We start from the raw sequence: 19,708 nt of genomic DNA, 5'->3' as shown, positions 1-19,708 counted from the left end.
GTTTTAGATTTCCAAAAACAATACATAAAAACTACTACATAAAAGGAATCCTTAGAACAGTTGCAATTCTATTGTGCTAATCTCCCACAAAACCCTTCATATCAACGGGCTTGCCCTGCTCCTTACAATGTGCAAACAACGAGTGTTGTATATTTTTCATCAAAACCCTAGTTTACATAATTAGACATACAATGTAGGTTAGATAACACCAAGGAGAAGTGAAGTGGGATGATCAAGATGAACACAATGAAGCTCTTTGCTTCACTAATAGCTGCACAAGTTCTTTAATCAACTGAGGGTTTGAAGTCAAGTAACCCTCGAATGATTCCCTCAAACTTTTGAATAACTCCACGACGTCGTCCCCAGGATTGATGTTAAGAAGTTTGGTGAAAAGAGTCCTCCACAAATCATTAGCTTTCCAATACCTAAACAGATGTAACACGAAAATAACATGTTAGTTCCAGGGAAAGAACTGATTTAACTGTTTTTTATATTGACAAAGGTGGTGTTTTTTTCCTCAACGCATGAATCAGACCTCAAGTCGAATTTCAGATTCCGACTTAGAAAAAGAAGCACTACCAAAGTGACGATATCAATCTGAAATCAATATCGCAAATAGAATGGTTAGGAAAGGATGAAGAAGAAATACCGTCTTAGAGATGATTTTGGTTGATAAAGATAAATCCCGTCGGAAGAAACCTTCTTTTCAATAGCCATATATGATCCATGCAACATCATATGCACAATCACACAGAGACCATAAGCGTCTACCTGGTGGAAAAACGTTCTAATGTAAACAAATCGGTCAATATTAGTGAAACTGTAAAGAGGAGATATTTAGAGTATATGCCAGATTGCCTGAAATTTCCATGGCCTATTTTCTTGCATCTCAACGCAACGGAAGCCAGATGTTCGACAATCTCCCGTAAACTCTGTGCCGTCAGGAAAGAGGCGTAGATCTATCGCCCTTCCCCAGTCTATAAGACAAAGCCCCTAGTTAACAACACAATGGTCAATGGGTATGTTAAAAAGATTGTATCTTAAGCATTAAAATCGTCTTGAGGAACAACAGATAACCTGATCACGCCAAGGACCAGTTCGATCAAGAAAGCCATCCTCTGTAAGATCATTACTGAGTAAAAACAAGAAGTTGTAGCATCAACAGCTAAGAATTCAAGTTTAGAAGTGTGGACGTCATCTATAAACAAAAATAAATCATAACTGTGCTACATTAACAAAACAACATATCCAAATTAGGGTGAGAACATGTCTCATATTTCTCTTAAAGAGAATGCACCAATAAACTCTTACCTATGCATGTGTTTGTGGTTATAGTATGTGTCAAATTCCAAACAAGTAAATATCAAAATTTTCTAATCTATATTTGAAGGATTAAACAGATCCTTTTGCGTTGTTCTCAGCCTACCAAAAACTCTCCCCTATCGGTTTGGAATCATAAAAGAGTAACCAAAGCACATATGGTGAAGTAATATTATTATGTTTGTGGACATTCAATTCAAAACCAATTGAGAATAAGTGGAGTTGTGGAGAGACCCTAGATACTATATTCTTAGTTCAGGGACTTCCCTTTTGGACATGTCGGAGTATTGTCACATGCCTCCTCATGTGTGGCACTTTTTGAGCCTAACATGTGTGTTTGTTTTGGAGAAAACATAGCAATTGGAGCTATCAAATGTGGGCCAAGCTCTAATACAATATTAAGTATTTGGACATCCATTTCAAAACCAATTAGCAACGAGTGCAGATGACCTAAATATCATATTCTTGGTTAAGAGGCTTACCTTACGTATGTAATTATGAATTTATGATAAAGATAGGATCTTTGCTTATTATGGGGGTACTGTAAACAAATTGTAAGCAAGATATACATCTACACTAGAGTAAGTACGTCGTAGTCATTAACATGGCGAAGCTTACCTAGCATAGCGCATGAGCAAGTTGTCGGGTTTGAAATCACCATGAATGATACCAACTTTGTGCAATTTCTCTAGCATGTGGAGCATCTCTATACAGTAATAGATGCACACCTCTTCCTTCATAGGCGCTGCGATCACTACATAAGAATTTATGGCGTCCTGCATAAGCCATTAGATGGAAGATTATAACAGCAGGATAACAGAAATAATGAACATAGAAATAAATGAAAGTACCACATGCCGACCTGAAGTGTTCCATAAGCTAGATAGTCACAAACTAGTACACTACAGTCAGAGTAGACATGAACCTCATGAGCACAGGCAAAGCTTGATCTCTGTCAAAAATGTAAGATAATAAGCAACTTCTAATTTCAAGTTCCTAGCAAATTGATAATTACAGCTACGAAGTGGCTTACTTCCTCAACGGGAATGCGCATATCAAGCTGACGGTACATGTAAAACTCCCAAGGAAAAGCAGGTATTTGTATCTGGACAGAATAATAGATAATGAAGTCGGACATTTTCATCATCCACAAGAAAATCGATATAGAAATTTAGAAATCACTTTCACCTTTAATGCAACAAGTTCATCAGGGTTTTCGTTCATATATGCTTTGAATACTTGAGCAAATCCTCCCTGGCCGGAGCAGCCCTTGATCAGGTATTTTGTTTTACCTACATAACAAATGTAGCTCATTATTATCACAAGAGCTTATTTCTCATGATAGAAAATAACAAAATCTTCGCTTGAGATGAACTACTATGTTTCACTTGTCACTCATTCATAGCGACAAGAAGAAAGGAATTTAAGGTACATGCAAAGCACATTTTTCATTGATTGAAGCACTAGAAATGATTCGAAAATTTAAACAGAACCTTAATTCACTACCTATCTCAACAATCTTATTCCTTGTAGTCTTCTGCAAAGAAGACAATGGAACTTTCCCAGTATGAACTTTGTTAATCTTTCGGTATCCCTGAAACAATAACCAGGGAAACATCTTAAAGTGGGTTAAAGTACTCAAACACAGTATCAACCCAGGTCCCAAATACTAGAGATATCATTTAGGTAAGTTATCTCACATTGTACTTCATCATCTGCGGATTAATCTTCTTCATCAAATTGTTAATGGTAGAGGTTGCCCACGGATTAAGACAGTTAGTTTGAAGCTCAACATGTTCGTCAACATGGATCTACAATAGACCATTCAAAGGATTAGTCACGAAGCTAACAACAAATATGGAAGTACAATATCACCGGATCTTCAAGTATTTTAAAATTTTCAGCTTGGAAACAATATACATCTACATTATCGGTATCCTTCTTCCGCCACACCTATACATTTCAAAAGGTAGTGTAATATTTTTTTTTTTTTTTTTTTTTGAATCCAAGGGAAACATATCCATTAATAGTGATAAAATCACAATGATACAAGGATAATAATAATTATTTCTCTCTGTCGGATGCGTCATGCTATTTACAAATCTGTAAATGCAAATGCCTCCTAAAGGGGGAGAAATTGGACTAGACACAGACACTATTGGGATCCTAAAGATCCGTGAAAATAGACCCTAAAGATCTGACAAAAGGATCCTAAAGATCCGACAAAAATAAAATAATAAAAACCAAAAATAATTCCTTCTCTGATTCTTCTTCTTGTTCGTCATGTTCATCTTCTTCTTCTTCCTTTTAATCTTCTTTCTCTGATTCTTCTTCTTCTTTTGTCCTTTTCATCTTTTCTTTCTCTGGTTCTTCTTCTTCTTCTTCTACTTCTTCTTCCTTTATATCTTCTTACTCTGATTCTTCTTCTTCTTCTTCTTCTTCTTTCTTTACATCTTTTCTTTCTCTGGTACTTTTTCTGCTTCTTCTTCTTCGTTTACATCTTTTCTTTTTGGTTTTTCCTAGTATACCTTCTTTTGATCTCATCTTTTTCCTGTAACAACTAACTATTACTAAGAGGGAAAGAGGGATTCCGGCGAAAGGATCCTTTCACCGGAGAAAAATCAATGATTTACACGGGAGAATTCACAGATCTGAAGTTTTTTCTAGAGAGAGAAAAAGGGGTAGTTTTTCTCCGGTAGTGTAATATTTAACACTTCATTTGAGTGACTAAATGCTAGAATGTCATAACAAATCATCTCATTTGCAACACTTCATTTGAGTGACTTAAGGCTAGAATCATAACAAAATATGTCAACTTGCGAACATATACCCAAGACGGAAGCATCCAAAAAACAAGTAATAACCCTTTTTATTCCTCATCCAAGTTAAAGAACTGCAGAAATTTACTACCCTATTTGTCTCATCTTACAACAAGAGTTACTCAAGCACAAATTACCTCCTTAGGCAAACTACAATTCACTAAATTAGACATTCTCTCAATGAATTTGGAGTAAATCTCTTTCAATTCCTCAATCGGTTCAGCATTCCTGTAATACCCAAAAAAAAAAGAACTTGTTGAAAACAGACACAAAATGCCGAATTTCTCCCAAATAAACACAATTTAAGAAGAAAAGAAGAACCTTGAAATTCCCATTCTATAAACACTATCAGCTTCTACCAATTTTCCTTTAGCTTCTAAGTAAATTGCATATGCTATATAAAGTAAAGAGTGAGAAAGACAGATTTTTTCTTCCTCCATTATACCAAAACAAATCTCAAAATCTTGAATTGAATCAGCCTGTGAAAAAACAAACCGAAAATGAAAAATAATTATTCAAAAGTTCAAATTTAACCTAAAAGTAACAAAAAAGTGAGAAATAGAACAGAAATTAGAAGGAGAGATTACGTAGAGTAACCAGATCTTGAGGAATCTAATGTCATTACGATACCGATGATCATCTTTAAATTTCATTATACAATCTTCAATGATTTTGTCGAGTTCCGATCTGGAGTTTAATTTTGAGTTTGATTTCAAATCATCGAGTGCGTTTTTGATGGAGCTGAAAAGTTAATTAAGTAGTAAGAACAAATCAGAGAAGTTAGAGAGAGAAAGAAAGATGATAGAGAGAGAGAGAGAGTACCGTAGCCATGGCAAGAGAGGATCATCATCGTCATCATCAGTGGTGGTGGTGTTTGGAAGGACCGCCATTTTTCTCTGGTGTTTGAGAGTGAGGAGCGGGAGTTTTGAAATGTTTCTATTAGAAGAGTTCGGACTTGGGATATTAGAACTGGTTATTTCTTGTCCCCGTTATGGTGGGAATGTGGCTAGGGCAAGGGAAAACAATCCAAGAACCGGGAATCGGGCGTGGACACCCAGAGTCCGTTACAGCTCACGGGTATCTGAAATCCGAAAACAGGTTCGACACGACCGATCTGGTGAAATAAATGAGTTGGGTTCGGGTGTTGAAGTGCTACCTGACACCCTGCCGACCCGTTGATATTCCTCCAACATAATCCATTTAATAATCTCCTCCATTTACGTCATGATACTTATGTACCTTGTGTGTGTATTTATGTATGTGTGAAGGCCCGTATTAAACCCAAGTTCCCAATTGGGTCAAAGTGTGACAGCCCGATCTAGACCAATTCCCACTCTTAAGTGTAGTCGGACTCAAGTACTGATGGGTTAAGGGCCAAGACTGAATGTTTTGGACTCTAAAAAATCAAGGCCACTAAATTTTTCCTACTAGAAGCACGAGGAAAATGTTAAATGCACTCACCATTTTTTTTTGTATACATCCACATTTTAAATGGTCAGTACATTTGAAAAATCCCAATCACGATTGGTCATAACGTGTTTGTCCGAGAAAAAGCTAAATGGGACTTGATCCTGCAATTTTCTTTTGAATGCATAATGATTAGACCTAAAATATCAAATTACGGTGTAGTTATAGTAATAGATGTTTCATATTCTCCTTGACAAGTACATTAATTACAGTCTTTCAGTCAAGAAGAAAGAATGAGTTGTCTCGTAAGACTAAAAACTAATTTACGAGATATTAGTTCTATCACTTAGTTTCGTTTAGAAGTGGTCTATTATTATTTGTGATTTATTCTTAGGTGGAAAAATAAACTACTTTATGAAACAAATTTTCACCATTTTTAAACAATTTTTATATATTACAAGTAAAAAAAAAATTGTTTTTTCTTACCAAACAACACCCAAAATTACCTATGCTTGCCCACTTGGGTCATGATCTTTACCTAATATTCTTCCACATCAAGGGTGCCCAACTATAACTTTTTGACTAGCCAAAATCCTCTTCTTTTCAATTTTTTTAAGATGGTAACACGTAATGCAGAATAAATAGGATAAAATAGAAAAAAGTTAATTATCTCCTTAGATATCTTGATGCCCTTCAAATAATTATCTAAGTGCCTTATATTTAAAAAGACTACCATAAATATTAAGTGGGAGAATCTAAAACCATGAAAAAAAATAAGCAAAAGTTGAAGAGGACTTTAGATAAAGCAAATACTCTTTTAATTCTTCCATTTTAATATGATAAAAGCTTCATTCCATGGCACATTTTCAATAAATTCATGCTATTATTTGATTTACAAGGAATATTCTTTGTAAATTATTTAAAAATGTAGATACTCTTTTTTAATTTTGTCACTCAAAGAGCACTAAAAATATAAAACACAAACAATAAAAAAAAACTAATAAACAACTTGGTAATTAATTTTGAAGCAGTACTAATTACAAATTTTGAATTTTGCACATAGAAATTATAAGTCTCTAGCTTGTTTAGGGTAAGTTTTTCAATATGTTATGAACATATGTTGTGATATTTATTAATTTACGAATCTAATTATATAAAAATGATTCAAAAATATATTTCAGATGATTTTCATTAACATTTAGACACAAGGTCAATGAATCATAATTAGTTTTACACACGATAAGTCTTAAAACACGACACGTATTTTAGGAGGAAACGGGAAAGAAAGAATAGTGGGACGTGAACTAAAGATAGTCTATTCACCACAAATATAAGAGGGTAGGTTAAAATTTGGGATATGGTGCAAAATTGGTAGAGGAAAAAAAGACAGAATAGTGGGTGGAGTGGCTAACCAGACAAATGAAGATAGACAATGAAGTTCACAAGTAATAAGTTGACTATTTTTCACTTCTTTAGATTTCTTTATTATTATTATTACTCACCGGCAAAAACCCGTGACTTCTGACTAGATTTGCTAAATCCACCGGATAAATCCAGTTTCAGTCTCATATATTCCATTTGATCATCAACCCTTTTCTTGACCTTCTTCCCTACTGATTAGTCTAATCACACCACCACAACCACTCAGACTCAAAACCCATCTCTCCACTTCCCACTATTTCTAGACTGAGAAAGTCCTAATAAAAGGGTAGAGAGGAGACCTGTTATGGTAGCGGTGAGTATATTCATTTGTCATTAGAGAGCGGCTAAAGGCGCCCTCAATATTTGCTCTTTGCGTCCCATAGAGTAGATTGAGTGATTGACCGAAGTTAATGTACATACGCTCTTTTCGGACTGACCAGTAGCAAAGCAAAGCATTTGACTACTCAGTCCGAAGGTATCGTACCTTAGGTCTCTTCAAGTTCACTATCGTTGGGTCGAAAGCGAGCTTAGAAACGCCTCGAAATCCTTAGTCTGAAGGTATCATACTGGTCAGTTAATAAGTATAGTACCCTAGGTCGAAAATAAACTTGAAAACCCTGGGTCGAGAACAAGCTCGAAAACCCTGGGTCGAAAACGACCTCCCTTCAAGTTCAAAAACCCTAGACGTGAGATCTTCATAAACACAATTGTACAAGCAAGCAAGGGGATCGATAACTTTTGGTGTTATTCGGTGTATACGAAGAAGATTTGCATGTGTTTTAGTTGAGAGGTAGAGAAAGATCGAAGAAAGGCCAACACCCTTGGTTGGGGTGGTAAGAAGTTTAGTCTTCCACTTTAAAGGTCAAGGATTTGAGGCACACTGACAAATTAAAAAAAACGAAAAAAGAGAAAGTCCGAGAGAGAAAGATGAGAGGGGGGCACGGGGGCTACCTTTGCAGAATCATAAGGGCGCTAAGAGCAATTTTTGCAGGGGCCTTTTAGCAGCTGTCTTGTCCATTACTAGTTTGGCACTTAGGCAGGAGATCTGTGAAGTAAGAACTAAATGAGTAGTGACAAAATAATTGCCAAAAGGTCAGCTCACTGTCTTGATTATTAAATACCTAAATTGAATAGGAAAGGACTTTCCTTTTCATGGGTTTATAGTAAAAAATGGTGAAGATTTATTTTGGTCTATCAATTTTATTCTATCTCTCCACTTCATATGGATTCTGTCCTTTATTAAAGAGATATAAAAACAAAAAACAAGACAAGTATAGGGAGGGAATCAATCTTTGTGAAAATTGAGAACTAAACAAGTCATTTTTGCATTTTGTTACTGTTCATTTTTCAAGTGAGATTCCATTTTCATTGGGGAGTGATTTTGGGTTGTGGGTTTTGAAGATTTTTTTCTTTCTTCTTTTAGGGTTTCTTCAGTTTGGGTTGGAAGATCATTATCAGATTAGTGAAGGGCAAGTGGGTTTTAGTGGTAAGAGATCTTTCAATTTTCTTACTTACCTTTTTCCTGTTGTCTTCTATTTGGATTCTCTGTTTTCTTTCTCTTTTCTATCTCTTACTGTCATACTCTCCATTGATGGGTTCTTGGGTTTTGATTTGAAGGTGGGTATCTACTTTATTTTCAGTAAAATGATGCTGGAATTTGTTCCAATAACTTTCCTCAAATGGGTATTCATGGTTTCACTTATTTCTTCATCTTTAAGTCTTGAAACACTAACCCTAAGTTGTGATCCAAATGACTTGTTAGCATTAAAGGAGTTTGCTAGAAATCTCACAAATGGAGCCATTATTTCATCTTGGTCTAATTCATCTATTTGTTGTAAATGGGATGGTGTTACTTGTGACAATAGAAATAGGGTTGTTAAGTTGATTCTTCCTCACATGGGTCTCAAAGGGAAGATTTCCCACACTTTAGGAGATTTAGATGAGCTGAAATTTCTTGATCTATCTTATAATCTCCTTGAAGGTGAAATACCCAAAGATCTCTCAAATTTGAAGAAGTTAGAAGTTCTTGATCTTAGTCACAATATATTATCAGGACCAATTTCTGAGGCTTTGGTTGGTATGAAATTTATTCACTCAATTAATATCTCTAGCAACTCCATTAATGGTGATTTGGTTGAACTTAGTGCTTTCCCTAGCCTTGTTGCTTTTAACATAAGCAATAATTCGTTCACTGGTCGTGTCGATAGTAAAATATGCAACCATTCGAACACAACCCGAGTTCTTGATTTATCGATGAACCAATTTTCAGGATTGCTATTAGTAGAAGGTTTAACCAATTGTAGTACTTCTCTTAGACAATTGCACGTTGATTCGAACTCTTTTTCAGGTAATCTTCCTGATTCTTTGTTTTCGATTTCATCTCTAGAGAAGTTATCACTCTCAAACAACAACTTTTCTGGTCAATTGAGCAAGAGATTGAGTAAGCTTTCCAATCTCAAAACTTTGATTATTTTCGGAAACAGATTATCTGGTTCTCTTCCTAATGTGTTCGGAAACCTCGTAAAGTTAGAACAATTGATTGCTCATAGTAATTTGTTCTCTGGGTTATTACCAAGTTCACTTGAACTTTGTTCACTGGTTCAAGTTCTTGATCTTCGTAACAATTCTCTATCAGGGCCTATTGATCTTGATTTTCATCGACTTACTAATCTCGTTTCACTTGAGCTTGCTAGTAATCGATTCATTGGTTCCGTTCCTACCACCTTATCTAGTTGCCGAGAATTGAAAACTTTGAGCCTTGCTAAGAATGAGTTCTCTGGTTCCATCCCTCAAAATTTTGCAAACCTAACTTCTCTTTACTTTCTTTCACTATCAAATAACACTCTTAAGAACTTGTCGGGGACCTTGAACGTACTCCAACAATGCAGAAATCTCACCACTCTCATCCTAACGAGAAACTATCACGGGGAAGAAATACCGAACAATGTTGAAGGGTTTGAGAACTTGAAGATCCTTGCAGTCGGAAACTGTGCTCTTAATGGGCAAATTCCGATCTGGTTATTAAAATGTAAAAAGTTGCAGGTTCTTGATTTATCGTGGAATCAGTTAGGTGGTAACATTCCTTCTTGGATTGGTCAGATGGAGAGTCTATTCTATTTGGATATATCGAATAATACTTTAGTGGGAGAAATACCGAAAAGCTTGACAAATTTAAAGAGCCTCATTTCGCCAATAAGCTGTTCACCGGAGGATACTGTTGGGCTAGGGCTTCCGCTGTTTGTGAAGCGTAATCAGAGTGCTAATGGGCTTCAGTACAATCAAGCCTCGAGCTTTCCACCATCATTATTCTTGAGCAACAATGAGATTAATGGAACCATATGGCCGGAGATTGGGCAGTTGAAAGGACTCCATGTCTTAGATTTGAGCAGAAATAACATCACAGGAACTATCCCAGAAACTATCTCAGATATGGGTAACTTAGAAATCTTGGATCTCTCGTGGAATGGTTTGTCCGGGTCAATTCCATCTACTTTTAAGAAACTTACATTTTTATCAAAGTTTAGTGTCGCTAATAATCACTTGCAAGGAGAGATTCCATCCGGAGGTCAGTTCCTTAGTTTCCCAAACTCAAGCTTTGAGGGAAACCCGGGCCTATGTGGGATACAAGTTCCTCCATGTAATGTTGTTCAAAGTATTGGGATGAAGCCTGGAAGTCGTTCTGGCCCAAAAAGTAGTATTGGTCGAAGCAGCATCCTCGGAATAACAATAAGTGTAGGAGTTGGAATTGCATTGCTTTTGGCCATTGTCCTAATCCGATTATCAAGAAAAGACTCGAAAAATTCCATCGAAGATGTGGAGGAGGATGTTTGGAGGCCCAATGGGTTTTCCGAGTCATTAGCACCTTCAAAATTGGTTCTTCTCTTTCAGACTTCTGATTATAAGGAACTATGCATAGGTGATCTACTAAAATCAACGAACAACTTTGATCAAGCAAACATAATTGGTTGTGGTGGCTTCGGTTTGGTATACAAAGCCCACTTTCCTAATGGATCAAAGGTTGCAATCAAGAGGCTCTCGGGTGATTGTGGTCAGATGGAACGTGAATTTCGGGCCGAAGTGGAAGCCCTCTCAAGAGCGCAGCACAAAAACCTCGTTCCTCTTCAAGGATACTGCAGACATGGGACCGATCGATTACTGATTTACTCGTACATGGAAAATGGAAGCTTGGATTACTGGCTCCATGAGAGGGTAGATGGAGAAACAACACTAAAATGGGAAACTAGGTTTAAGATAGCACTAGGAGCAGCTAGGGGTTTAGCTTATTTGCACAAAGAATGCGAACCAACTATCGTTCATCGAGACGTAAAATCAAGCAACATTCTCTTAGACGAAAAATTTGAAGCTCATCTTGCAGATTTTGGTCTTTCAAGACTTCTTCGTCCTTATGACACCCATGTGACAACGGATCTAGTTGGGACATTAGGGTATATCCCTCCTGAATATAGTCAGACATTAATGGCTAGTTTCAAAGGAGATGTTTACAGTTTCGGTGTTGTTCTTTTAGAACTTCTTACTGGTAGAAGACCTGTAGACATATGTAAGGCAAAAGGATGTCGGGATTTAGTTTCGTGGGTTTTTCAGATGAAATCTGAGCACAAAGAAGAACAGGTAATCGATCAATCAATTTGGTCTAAATCTCAAGAGAACCAGTTCATAGAAGTACTCGAAATCGCATGTAAATGTATAGACCAAGATCCAAAACGAAGACCTTCAATTGAACTAGTTGTTTTGTGGCTTGATGGAATTCAAACTTTGGATTCTAACAGTTCGGTCCTCTCGCTGAATGGAACTTCCTAGCAAAAATCCGAAGTTAAAGGTACAAATGTTGTAAAATAGTAACATTATTTACTTATGTTACTTAAGATTATCGTTAAAGTAGTCAATACTTGTATTATTTCCAAACCGATTGATATAGACTGTATTGTTATGTACATGTCGAAGTTAGATATGAAAAGGAGTAAATTAGTTCTTTCTTTATATTTTCGATACTTGCAAGTTTATAGTTGTACACTCTTCAAGCATTTTACCCCGAGGTTCAAATAGATGTGGTCAACCTCATTGAAGTCCTTCCACTATACTTGCAGAACAACTTCTCTGAATTTCTAAATGCGAGCGATCTTGCTCTGATTTCTGCATTTTATTGCATGTGCTTATTCTTTCTTTATATTTTCGATCTTGCTCTGAGTTGGAGGGAACCCTTAGAGGCCTCGGGTAGAACAAAATCATGTATCCGTTAAATCAGTAATTTGGAGAAGCATGCGAATAGATGATCTATTTGTCAATGAGCAACTTATGTGTTTATTTCACGGTCACTATACATTCTATGTTCATTGTTTTCTATGTAGGGCACAACTTTAACGTAACATTAGGATTGTTAAGTACTAAAGTAATTAGGATCTCAGTCGATTGAGTGAGATCAACTATTAAGTATCAACTATTTAAAACAAATAAATCAGTAGATATCAAAACTATTATGTGATTACACAAAAAAAAAGTAGAAGAATTTACCATACATTCTTTGGCTACTTCCATAAATTCTCCAGTACTTCTCTTAATCGGTATACAAAGAGCGAACCGAGACCTAAAGAAAACATAAACCAAAAACACATGTCCTTGCAACCTTTGATATTAGTAATTGTTTTTTGAGGGAAATTGTTGGTTTCATCCAATCCAATAGCATAAAATAAAAAGCCCTAGTATTCTTGTTAAGGAAGATGATGCTATATGGACGATTTTATGGGATTTGGTAAAGTTGGTGAGTCAAGTCAATAAGTACAAATCATATTAGTTGGGACTTAATTGGGAGTATGAACGTATAGTAGCCATGGTTGGTTGCAAGGTTACCTTTACCCTAGATTCTTGTTCACTACTTACTAATGCAAGGTTACTTCTAATTGGGTTACCTTTACCCTAGATTCTTGTTAACTACTTACTAATGCAAGGTTACTTCTAATTGGTAAATAACATTGGAATTCAAAACAAACATATATACAACGATTAAAGAACGGATTTGTAAAATAGTAACATTCAAGTTTGAGTAATCATTTACCAATGTGAAATGAAATTCTAAGCGGATGAAGGATTTTGACAAAAAATTTTGACTTCTTCATTCACTCAGATTAAAGAACGGTCCAAATCCTAATTAAATTTTATTTTTTTTATCTTGTAGTAAAGTGAGTCAATAGATCTATATTTTGTTAAAATTCTTTGAGCACTTAGCACTCCCGATCTTCACTCTTACTAGTTGCGTCAAAAACATCCACGGCAAGTAAGAGTTGGCTTAGAATAGGGACAAGACAAAAGTAAAAAAGATAGTTCCTAAACAAATTTGTCACTATAAATGCATAGACGGCCAAAAGATGGTGGTACGTAGAAAAGTAAAATTCAGAGGACAAATTTAAGAAATTGTTTTACAGAACAAATTGGTTGCACACTTGTTTGCCTGACCCTTTGCCAATTTGGTACAGAGACATTTTTGTATTTGCGTGGGGGGCCTTACCTTCTAAGAGCACCAAACATGTTCAAAAGCATTTTAGTAGATTTATCCGGTCTTGAAAAAGAAAAATTCTGTAATTTGAAACTCAATAACTACCCTGTGTTATACAAATTCTTAATAGAAATAGAAATAAGATAAAAGAAACCACATGAAAGAAAGATAAGACATAGGTCGTACACAAACACCTGGGAGGCGTTGATGGAGAATCGTCGTTCAATACACTATAGTAGCTTATTTTTTGTGAGAGTTGTACCAATTCTTAGTTGCCTTGAATTATTTTTACTAATCATATTTAGATTACATATTTCTATAAATTGTGTACTAAAGTTTAGACATATGACTTCAAAAATTAGAGTACATGATAAAGATTAATTTATAGCTAGCTTTTTTAATCTTTTTTTTTGTAAAATTGTGTACTAAAAGTTGTCATTTTGAATGAATAGAACGACTATAAACTTCGATATCAGAACTAAATTCATATAGGTTAGAATTTAAAAGTCAGACGTGCTTCACGTTATCCTGGAAAACAAAAACACTTATCAGGCACAAGTGAATAAGTGATCCTTTCAACAAAGAAAAGTGAATAAGTGATCATGCCATAACCATGATTAAGTTGGTGGTGTCCATTTGTAAGTAGATTAATGGTGAGAGTGGACAAATGATGAAGAAGTGAGGTTACATCAAATACTTACTTGTCCTATGAACACAACAAGTTAGTGTTTGTCATTTTTGGTATGGAAGGCTGTGGGAGCAGTTGCATCTTTAACAGACACCGACGTCACCTCCACCTCCTCCTCTTACGTGGCTGATGACTCATGCGCCATCAACATAACCTATCACACAAGGACATAAGCAATATGGGTGAATATAAGTAGGCCCGCCAAACCGCTATGTTTCTAGTTCTGCCGGTCGTGTATCATCTAAAATTGCACAAACTAAATTTGAGTCTTTGGGAGTACTCGTAATTTCAAGAACTTTCTCACATAACTTATAGATATTAAATACTTGTTCACTGCTTTGGGGAAAGCAAAAACATTTTCGAGGAAGACGGTGAAAAATCAAAAAAACACAAACCAAAGGCACCCTAGGAGTCGCCGACCGGATGTTGCCATCGACTTCATCATCTTTTCTCTCTCTCTCGTCTATCTCTTCTCTTTCTCTCTCTTCTGCCTCTCTCTTCTCTCTCTTATCTCTCTTCTCTTTTTCTCTCTTCTGCCTCTCTCTAAATTCCGGCGAAGGGAATGGTCCCTTCGCCGGAATTTAGAGAGAGAGAAAGGAGAGAATAAAGAGAGAGGCAGAAGAGAGAGAGAGAGAGAGAGAGAAAGAGGAGAGAGAGGGAGAAAGGGACGAAGAGGGAGAGGGTCGCCGGTGTTGATGGTAGAAGCTGTCGGATTCAGGTGAAAGTCGCCGGAGTTATAGTTGAGGTGGAGAAGAAGAAAAAATGAAAAATTGAAAGGGTGATGTTTGGAGGAAACAAAAAAAGTTTGTTTCCACCCAAAATTTATTGTTCCGAAAACTTTGCAGATTCCTAAAACACTGGCCTAAATACTGTATAGAGAACAACATGATGTTAAGAGCAAGTCTAATGTAGAGATTCAGACTTTTAATTTTGAGAGTTCTTACATTTTGAGAATTCTTGAACTTTTTCAACTCTATTTTCAAATTCTAGTTATGTAAGTGTGTGATGTACGTGTGTGAGATATTGATTTCAAATTTTAACTATAATTTATTAATTTTAAATATGAATTATAAATTTGATATTATTCTAGAGAGAGATAATTTAAATTATAAAATACAGAAAAAATTCGAAAAAAAATTTGAACAATGAAAAGAAAAAAAGTCAAATTAAAAAATAAAAGAAACAAAATGGAGTAGATTACCTAAAATCAGAATCTACTCCAAATTTAGCCATTAGAGACCTCAAGTGATCATATTTTGAAATTAAGAGCCTTCAGTTCGGACTGCCAAATAGAAGTCCAGAACAGTAGAGCTCCCACCGCCCGAACTCCCCGACTGCCACTTGGGTGGCCGGAAGAGGGGCACCAAATTAATTAGCATAAATTCTATTCATCCCTCCATTTTGATCACTCTTTCAGTCCCTCTTTGATGTGACGACATATCACTCTAGTATATTTTCTCACCATTCTCTCTCCAACTACTCCACACTCAAGTGACATGTCGTCACATCAGCAGAAGATGGAGAAGAGACCAAGATGGAATGATGAATAGAATTTCTCCCGCATTAGACTTATTCCAACGGAGGGACAAATCCTATTGCTAGGTTGCTAAAAAATGGGTCTAGATTCATTTGTCACCGACCTATATCCAATTGATATATCCTAATAAGTGACCCTTCTCTAGGACAATTATTTTCACATACCTATTCAAAAGTTGTTCTATTATAGCTAATGAATCCAAGTGTCATCATCAAATAAGTTGGCCATATTGCAACAAAAAAAAGAGAAAATTAAGTTGGATAATATATTTTCCTTTGTTATAATGACTTTCAAGATATAGCTTGAGGCATGCAAATGAGCAATATTCATATGCAATATGCACCTTTAGGTCAATTTAATGTCCTAAAAGGATCTATTACTTCCAATAAGTCAAAAAGATCATTGGCCAACACATGAGTACATGACTAAACAGATATGAATAGGTTGTAATATAGCAAACTATGTCGAACAATGTAAGAAATCCATAGACATAACACTCCACTCCAATTAAGATATATTAAGTTTGTTCCTCATATGGATTTATGTTTTTTTTAGACGAGTGGATCAATTGATCCCCCTAGTGAAAAAAATGTAAAAGTTACCATCCAATTAGAAAATATCTACCATTACATCAAAATGAACTTGCATCTTTTAACAAAAAAAAAAATCAAAATGAACTTGTATCATAAGGTTTTGTACCCAAACAAAAATATAGCAAATAGAATTTCTTCTCTTGTTAATATAGAAAAAATAAAAGATACAATAATAAAAATCCATCTCCAAAATGCTCACATCACCCCTCTTCTTTTACATTCTATTCTATTTTTCTCCTTCTCTTTTCTCTACTAGACTACTATTAACTATTCAATTCTCTTGCAAAAAAAAAAAAAAAAACTATTCTATTGTAGAATTTTAGATCATCAAACAAAGGAGAGAATTTAAAATCACTATGTATGTCAAAAGAAGAGAATAGAATAGTACAGAGACTAAAGAAGAGGAGGTTAGAGAGAGAAAGTAGAGTAGAGAGAGATGATAATATGAAATTTTTGGAGGGTACTAATGTATATGACATAACCATCCATTTCTTACCGCCACGATTTGCTCTCTGCTTCCTCTGCCGCCGTCTGTAACAAGTCCTTTGGTCAATCCCCTGCATCTTCTCTCTCTACTTTTGTTCATCAAGTTCTTTGTATTTTGAAATTAATCCAATCCTTTTTAAAGTGGGTTTCTCAATTCCTTTCATATTTCTTCCACTACCCATTTCCTCAATTTGATTGACAATCAATAAGATAGACAGATAGATAGATAGAGAGAGAAGAATCAAATATATTTTGAAACTCAAAGTATTCCTAAAATGGAAATAAATTAAGAACCAATTCCTCTGTTCTTTACTGAACTAGTTCTGAATACTTATATCAACTTCCTTATTAATGAAAACTGAAAAGAAAGGTTGAAGATCTTCTGATGAAGATTTTGTTCAATTCAATGAGATATCATCACAAAATCAGAGAGATTTTAGAGAGAGAAATTGAGATTACCCATCTCTGATTTTTGATTCTTTTCAACTTTTTAATCTTTTAATTTATGGTGAGGATTTTGGTTTTATCTTGATTCAGGTAAACCTCTCTCTCTCTCTCTCTCTGAATAAGATTCCTTTTTCTCAGACAAGAAAGAATCGACACGTTTTGTTTCGAATCCTTTTCTCAATTGAAACGGCTTTAAATCCCGTATCCCCTTAATCCACATGCACGATCCTAACCCACTAGTCTGTGTTCTTTCTTCATCTGTAAGTTAGAGAGAGAAACAAGTTAGTGGATTAGATATAGAGAAACAGAGGAGGTGGGTTAGAGAGAGAGAGAGAGAGAAATATGAAGTGGGTAGAGAGGTAAGAGGTTTTAGAGAGAGAAACAAGAAGTGGGTAGAGAAGGAACAAATTCTTGAGAGAGAAACAAGGAGTGGGTAGTGAAGAAATAAGAGGTTTTAGAGAGAGAGAGAAAGAAAGAATGGAAGGATTGGAAGAAGAACTAGAGAGAGAAAGAGGAGTAATGAATCAACAACAACAGCAACAGCAATCTGGACAGAAACAGCAACAAGGTCAAGAACAACAACATCAACCACACCAACCACAGAAATGCCCTAGATGTGATTCAGTAAACACAAAGTTCTGTTATTACAATAATTATAGTCTTTCTCAACCTAGATATTTCTGCAAATCATGTAGAAGGTATTGGACTCAAGGTGGAACCCTAAGAAATATTCCAGTTGGTGGTGGATGTAGAAAAGGGAAAAGATCATCATCTTCATCATCACCATCATCAACAAAAAAACCCTCTTCTTCTTCATCAGCTTCCTCTGATAATCTTCATTATCTTAACCCTAACAACAACAACAACAACAACCCACAACAAGAAGCCACCATGAACATGAATATGAACATGAACTTTTCTCTCTCTACTAAAATACCACCATTAATGGCACCATCATCAACAAACCCTAATTCTCTTTATTACCCACCTGGTTTAGGAGTAGGTGTAGGTATAGGAACAACTTTCCTACCTTCAATTATTCCATTTCAGTCCTATAACTTAAACCCAACATTCATCAATGCAACTGGTAGTAGTAGTGGAAATCAGCATGATCAAAATATTGGGGTTTCTAATTTAGCTTTGTTACAGGGTTTTAGTTTTCCTTCTTATAATCAAAATCAGCAAATTCCAAACATGGGTATTAGAGAAGAAGATCAAAAACCAATTTTACCTATGGAAGAAGAATCAAACATGGCTGGTTCTATTACTTCTCATCATCATCATCTTCAAGAACAACAATGGGTTCAAAACTACAATACCATGAATCTTCCAATCTCATCATCAGAATCACCTGCAAATTACTGGATCAACAACAACAACAACAATAGTTCTGCTTTGATAAATCCAGGTTTCAATCCATCTGATTTACAAGGTTTTGTTGATGTTCCTCAAAACCTACCACCTTCTTCTTGTTCTTCTTCTGCTTCTTCTTCTTCTCCTTCATCTTTGTTATAAATAGGTCTAAATCAAGTTTCTTTTATACATCATGAAATTTCTTTCTTTTTCTCTAATGGGTATGTTAAAATTTCAAGTTTCAACATGAATAGATGGGTTTGGAAATATTGGATTTCAAGTTTCAACATTAATATATAGCTAGGTTTGAAATGGTGTATTATGTATAATGGGGTATAGAAAATGAGGGTTCTTTGAATTTTGCAGAAAAAATTTGGTACTTTGATATTTTTTAGAAGTCTTGATTAAAGTTGTCATCTTTATTAAAGGTGATAAGATAGTTATTGTTCTTCTTGCATGTGGGTTGGGGACTGCTTTATACAACCATCTATCTTCTTTTCTCTGAATCATTTGTTTCTCTCAATGAACTCTGAGAGCTATTTAGTTTCAGATGCATCTGCATGCTCTGGTATACCACCTTCTTAGGACATGAGGAGCCAACCCAATTGGGAGGTCCTTTCTTGGGAAATATTTCCAATGTAAATTAGTTTTGTTTTATATGTTTGTGAGATTTTCATGGGCTAAGGGATACTTTTTTGGTCTTCTTGTTTTCTTTGGAGTCGATGTGTTATCTAATATATAAATTTCGATATTTTGAGTGTTGTTACGGGCTTACGGCACAATGACCAATATATTACCACTTTCTAAAAAAAAAATTATTTTCTTTCTGGGCGCCTACAGATGTGGAGTAGAGGTGATGAAATGGAGGAGAGAGAGGGAGAGATGAAGTGTCTTTGATTTGTTTAAGTTTTTATATGAATCTCATTTTGGCCCCCTAATTTGTTCTAAAAAGATTGAATTTTTTTTGGTAATTAACTCATATTTAAAATGGGGTCAATTATGAATTTAATTTTTCTATAAGAAGCTCAATTATGGACACAAAAAAAAAATTTAACCGTTAAAGTTAGATAACGGTGTTAATAAAAGGAGACTAAATTTGAATTTACGAAAAATGGGAGGCCAAAAAGA

General features: G+C 35.4%; 3 protein-coding genes across 3 annotated transcripts; 2 read left to right on the top strand and 1 right to left on the bottom strand.

The window, feature by feature from the left end:
- Nucleotide 1: 1 nt before the first annotated feature.
- On the bottom strand, nt 2-5,196 carry LOC147560115 (protein kinase and Mad3-BUB1-I domain-containing protein). The gene is made up of 14 exons (XM_086662152.1): nt 4,962-5,196; nt 4,727-4,880; nt 4,461-4,618; nt 4,277-4,367; nt 3,021-3,131; nt 2,827-2,914; nt 2,509-2,612; nt 2,354-2,425; nt 2,183-2,272; nt 1,939-2,096; nt 1,078-1,132; nt 859-993; nt 650-771; nt 2-425 (listed from the first exon to the last, which is right to left on the bottom strand). Exons 1-14 carry the CDS (start codon nt 5,027-5,029, stop codon nt 233-235), a joined length of 1,599 nt encoding a protein of 532 aa, XP_086518278.1. The 5' UTR covers nt 5,030-5,196; the 3' UTR covers nt 2-232.
- Nucleotides 5,197-7,975: 2,779 nt separating this feature from the next.
- On the top strand, nt 7,976-11,966 carry PSKR2 (phytosylfokine-alpha receptor 2). The gene is made up of 3 exons (XM_086662151.1): nt 7,976-8,060; nt 8,392-8,454; nt 8,586-11,966. Exon 3 carries the CDS (start codon nt 8,613-8,615, stop codon nt 11,784-11,786), a length of 3,174 nt encoding a protein of 1,057 aa, XP_086518277.1. The 5' UTR covers nt 7,976-8,060; nt 8,392-8,454; nt 8,586-8,612; the 3' UTR covers nt 11,787-11,966.
- Nucleotides 11,967-16,389: 4,423 nt separating this feature from the next.
- On the top strand, nt 16,390-18,847 carry LOC147560113 (Dof-type zinc finger DNA-binding family protein). The gene has a single exon (XM_086662189.1). The coding sequence runs from the start codon at nt 17,705-17,707 to the stop codon at nt 18,740-18,742; it is 1,038 nt and encodes a 345-aa protein (XP_086518315.1). The 5' UTR covers nt 16,390-17,704; the 3' UTR covers nt 18,743-18,847.
- Nucleotides 18,848-19,708: the final 861 nt, after the last annotated feature.

Source organism: Eschscholzia californica, unplaced genomic scaffold (assembly GCF_041429995.1).
Source record: "Eschscholzia californica isolate CP2 unplaced genomic scaffold, dmEscCali1.0.p SCAF_2, whole genome shotgun sequence".
In the NCBI taxonomy this organism is placed as follows: domain Eukaryota; kingdom Viridiplantae; phylum Streptophyta; class Magnoliopsida; order Ranunculales; family Papaveraceae; genus Eschscholzia; species Eschscholzia californica.
This window is presented reverse-complemented; position numbering and strand designations above follow the sequence as displayed.

Excerpts from the sequence above, each read along its gene's own strand:
- LOC147560115 (XM_086662152.1), bottom strand. The coding sequence starts at position 5,029 with ATGGCGGTCCTTCCAAACACCACCACCACTGATGATGACGATGATGAT. Across the intron at positions 4,619-4,726 it reads TCAAGATCTGGTTACTCTAC|GCTGATTCAATTCAAGATTT; the intron begins GTAATCTCTCCT and ends GTTTTTTCACAG. Across the intron at positions 994-1,077 it reads CTGGTCCTTGGCGTGATCAG|GGGCTTTGTCTTATAGACTG; the intron begins GTTATCTGTTGT and ends GTTGTTAACTAG.
- PSKR2 (XM_086662151.1), top strand. The coding sequence starts at position 8,613 with ATGATGCTGGAATTTGTTCCAATAACTTTCCTCAAATGGGTATTCATG.
- LOC147560113 (XM_086662189.1), top strand. The coding sequence starts at position 17,705 with ATGGAAGGATTGGAAGAAGAACTAGAGAGAGAAAGAGGAGTAATGAAT.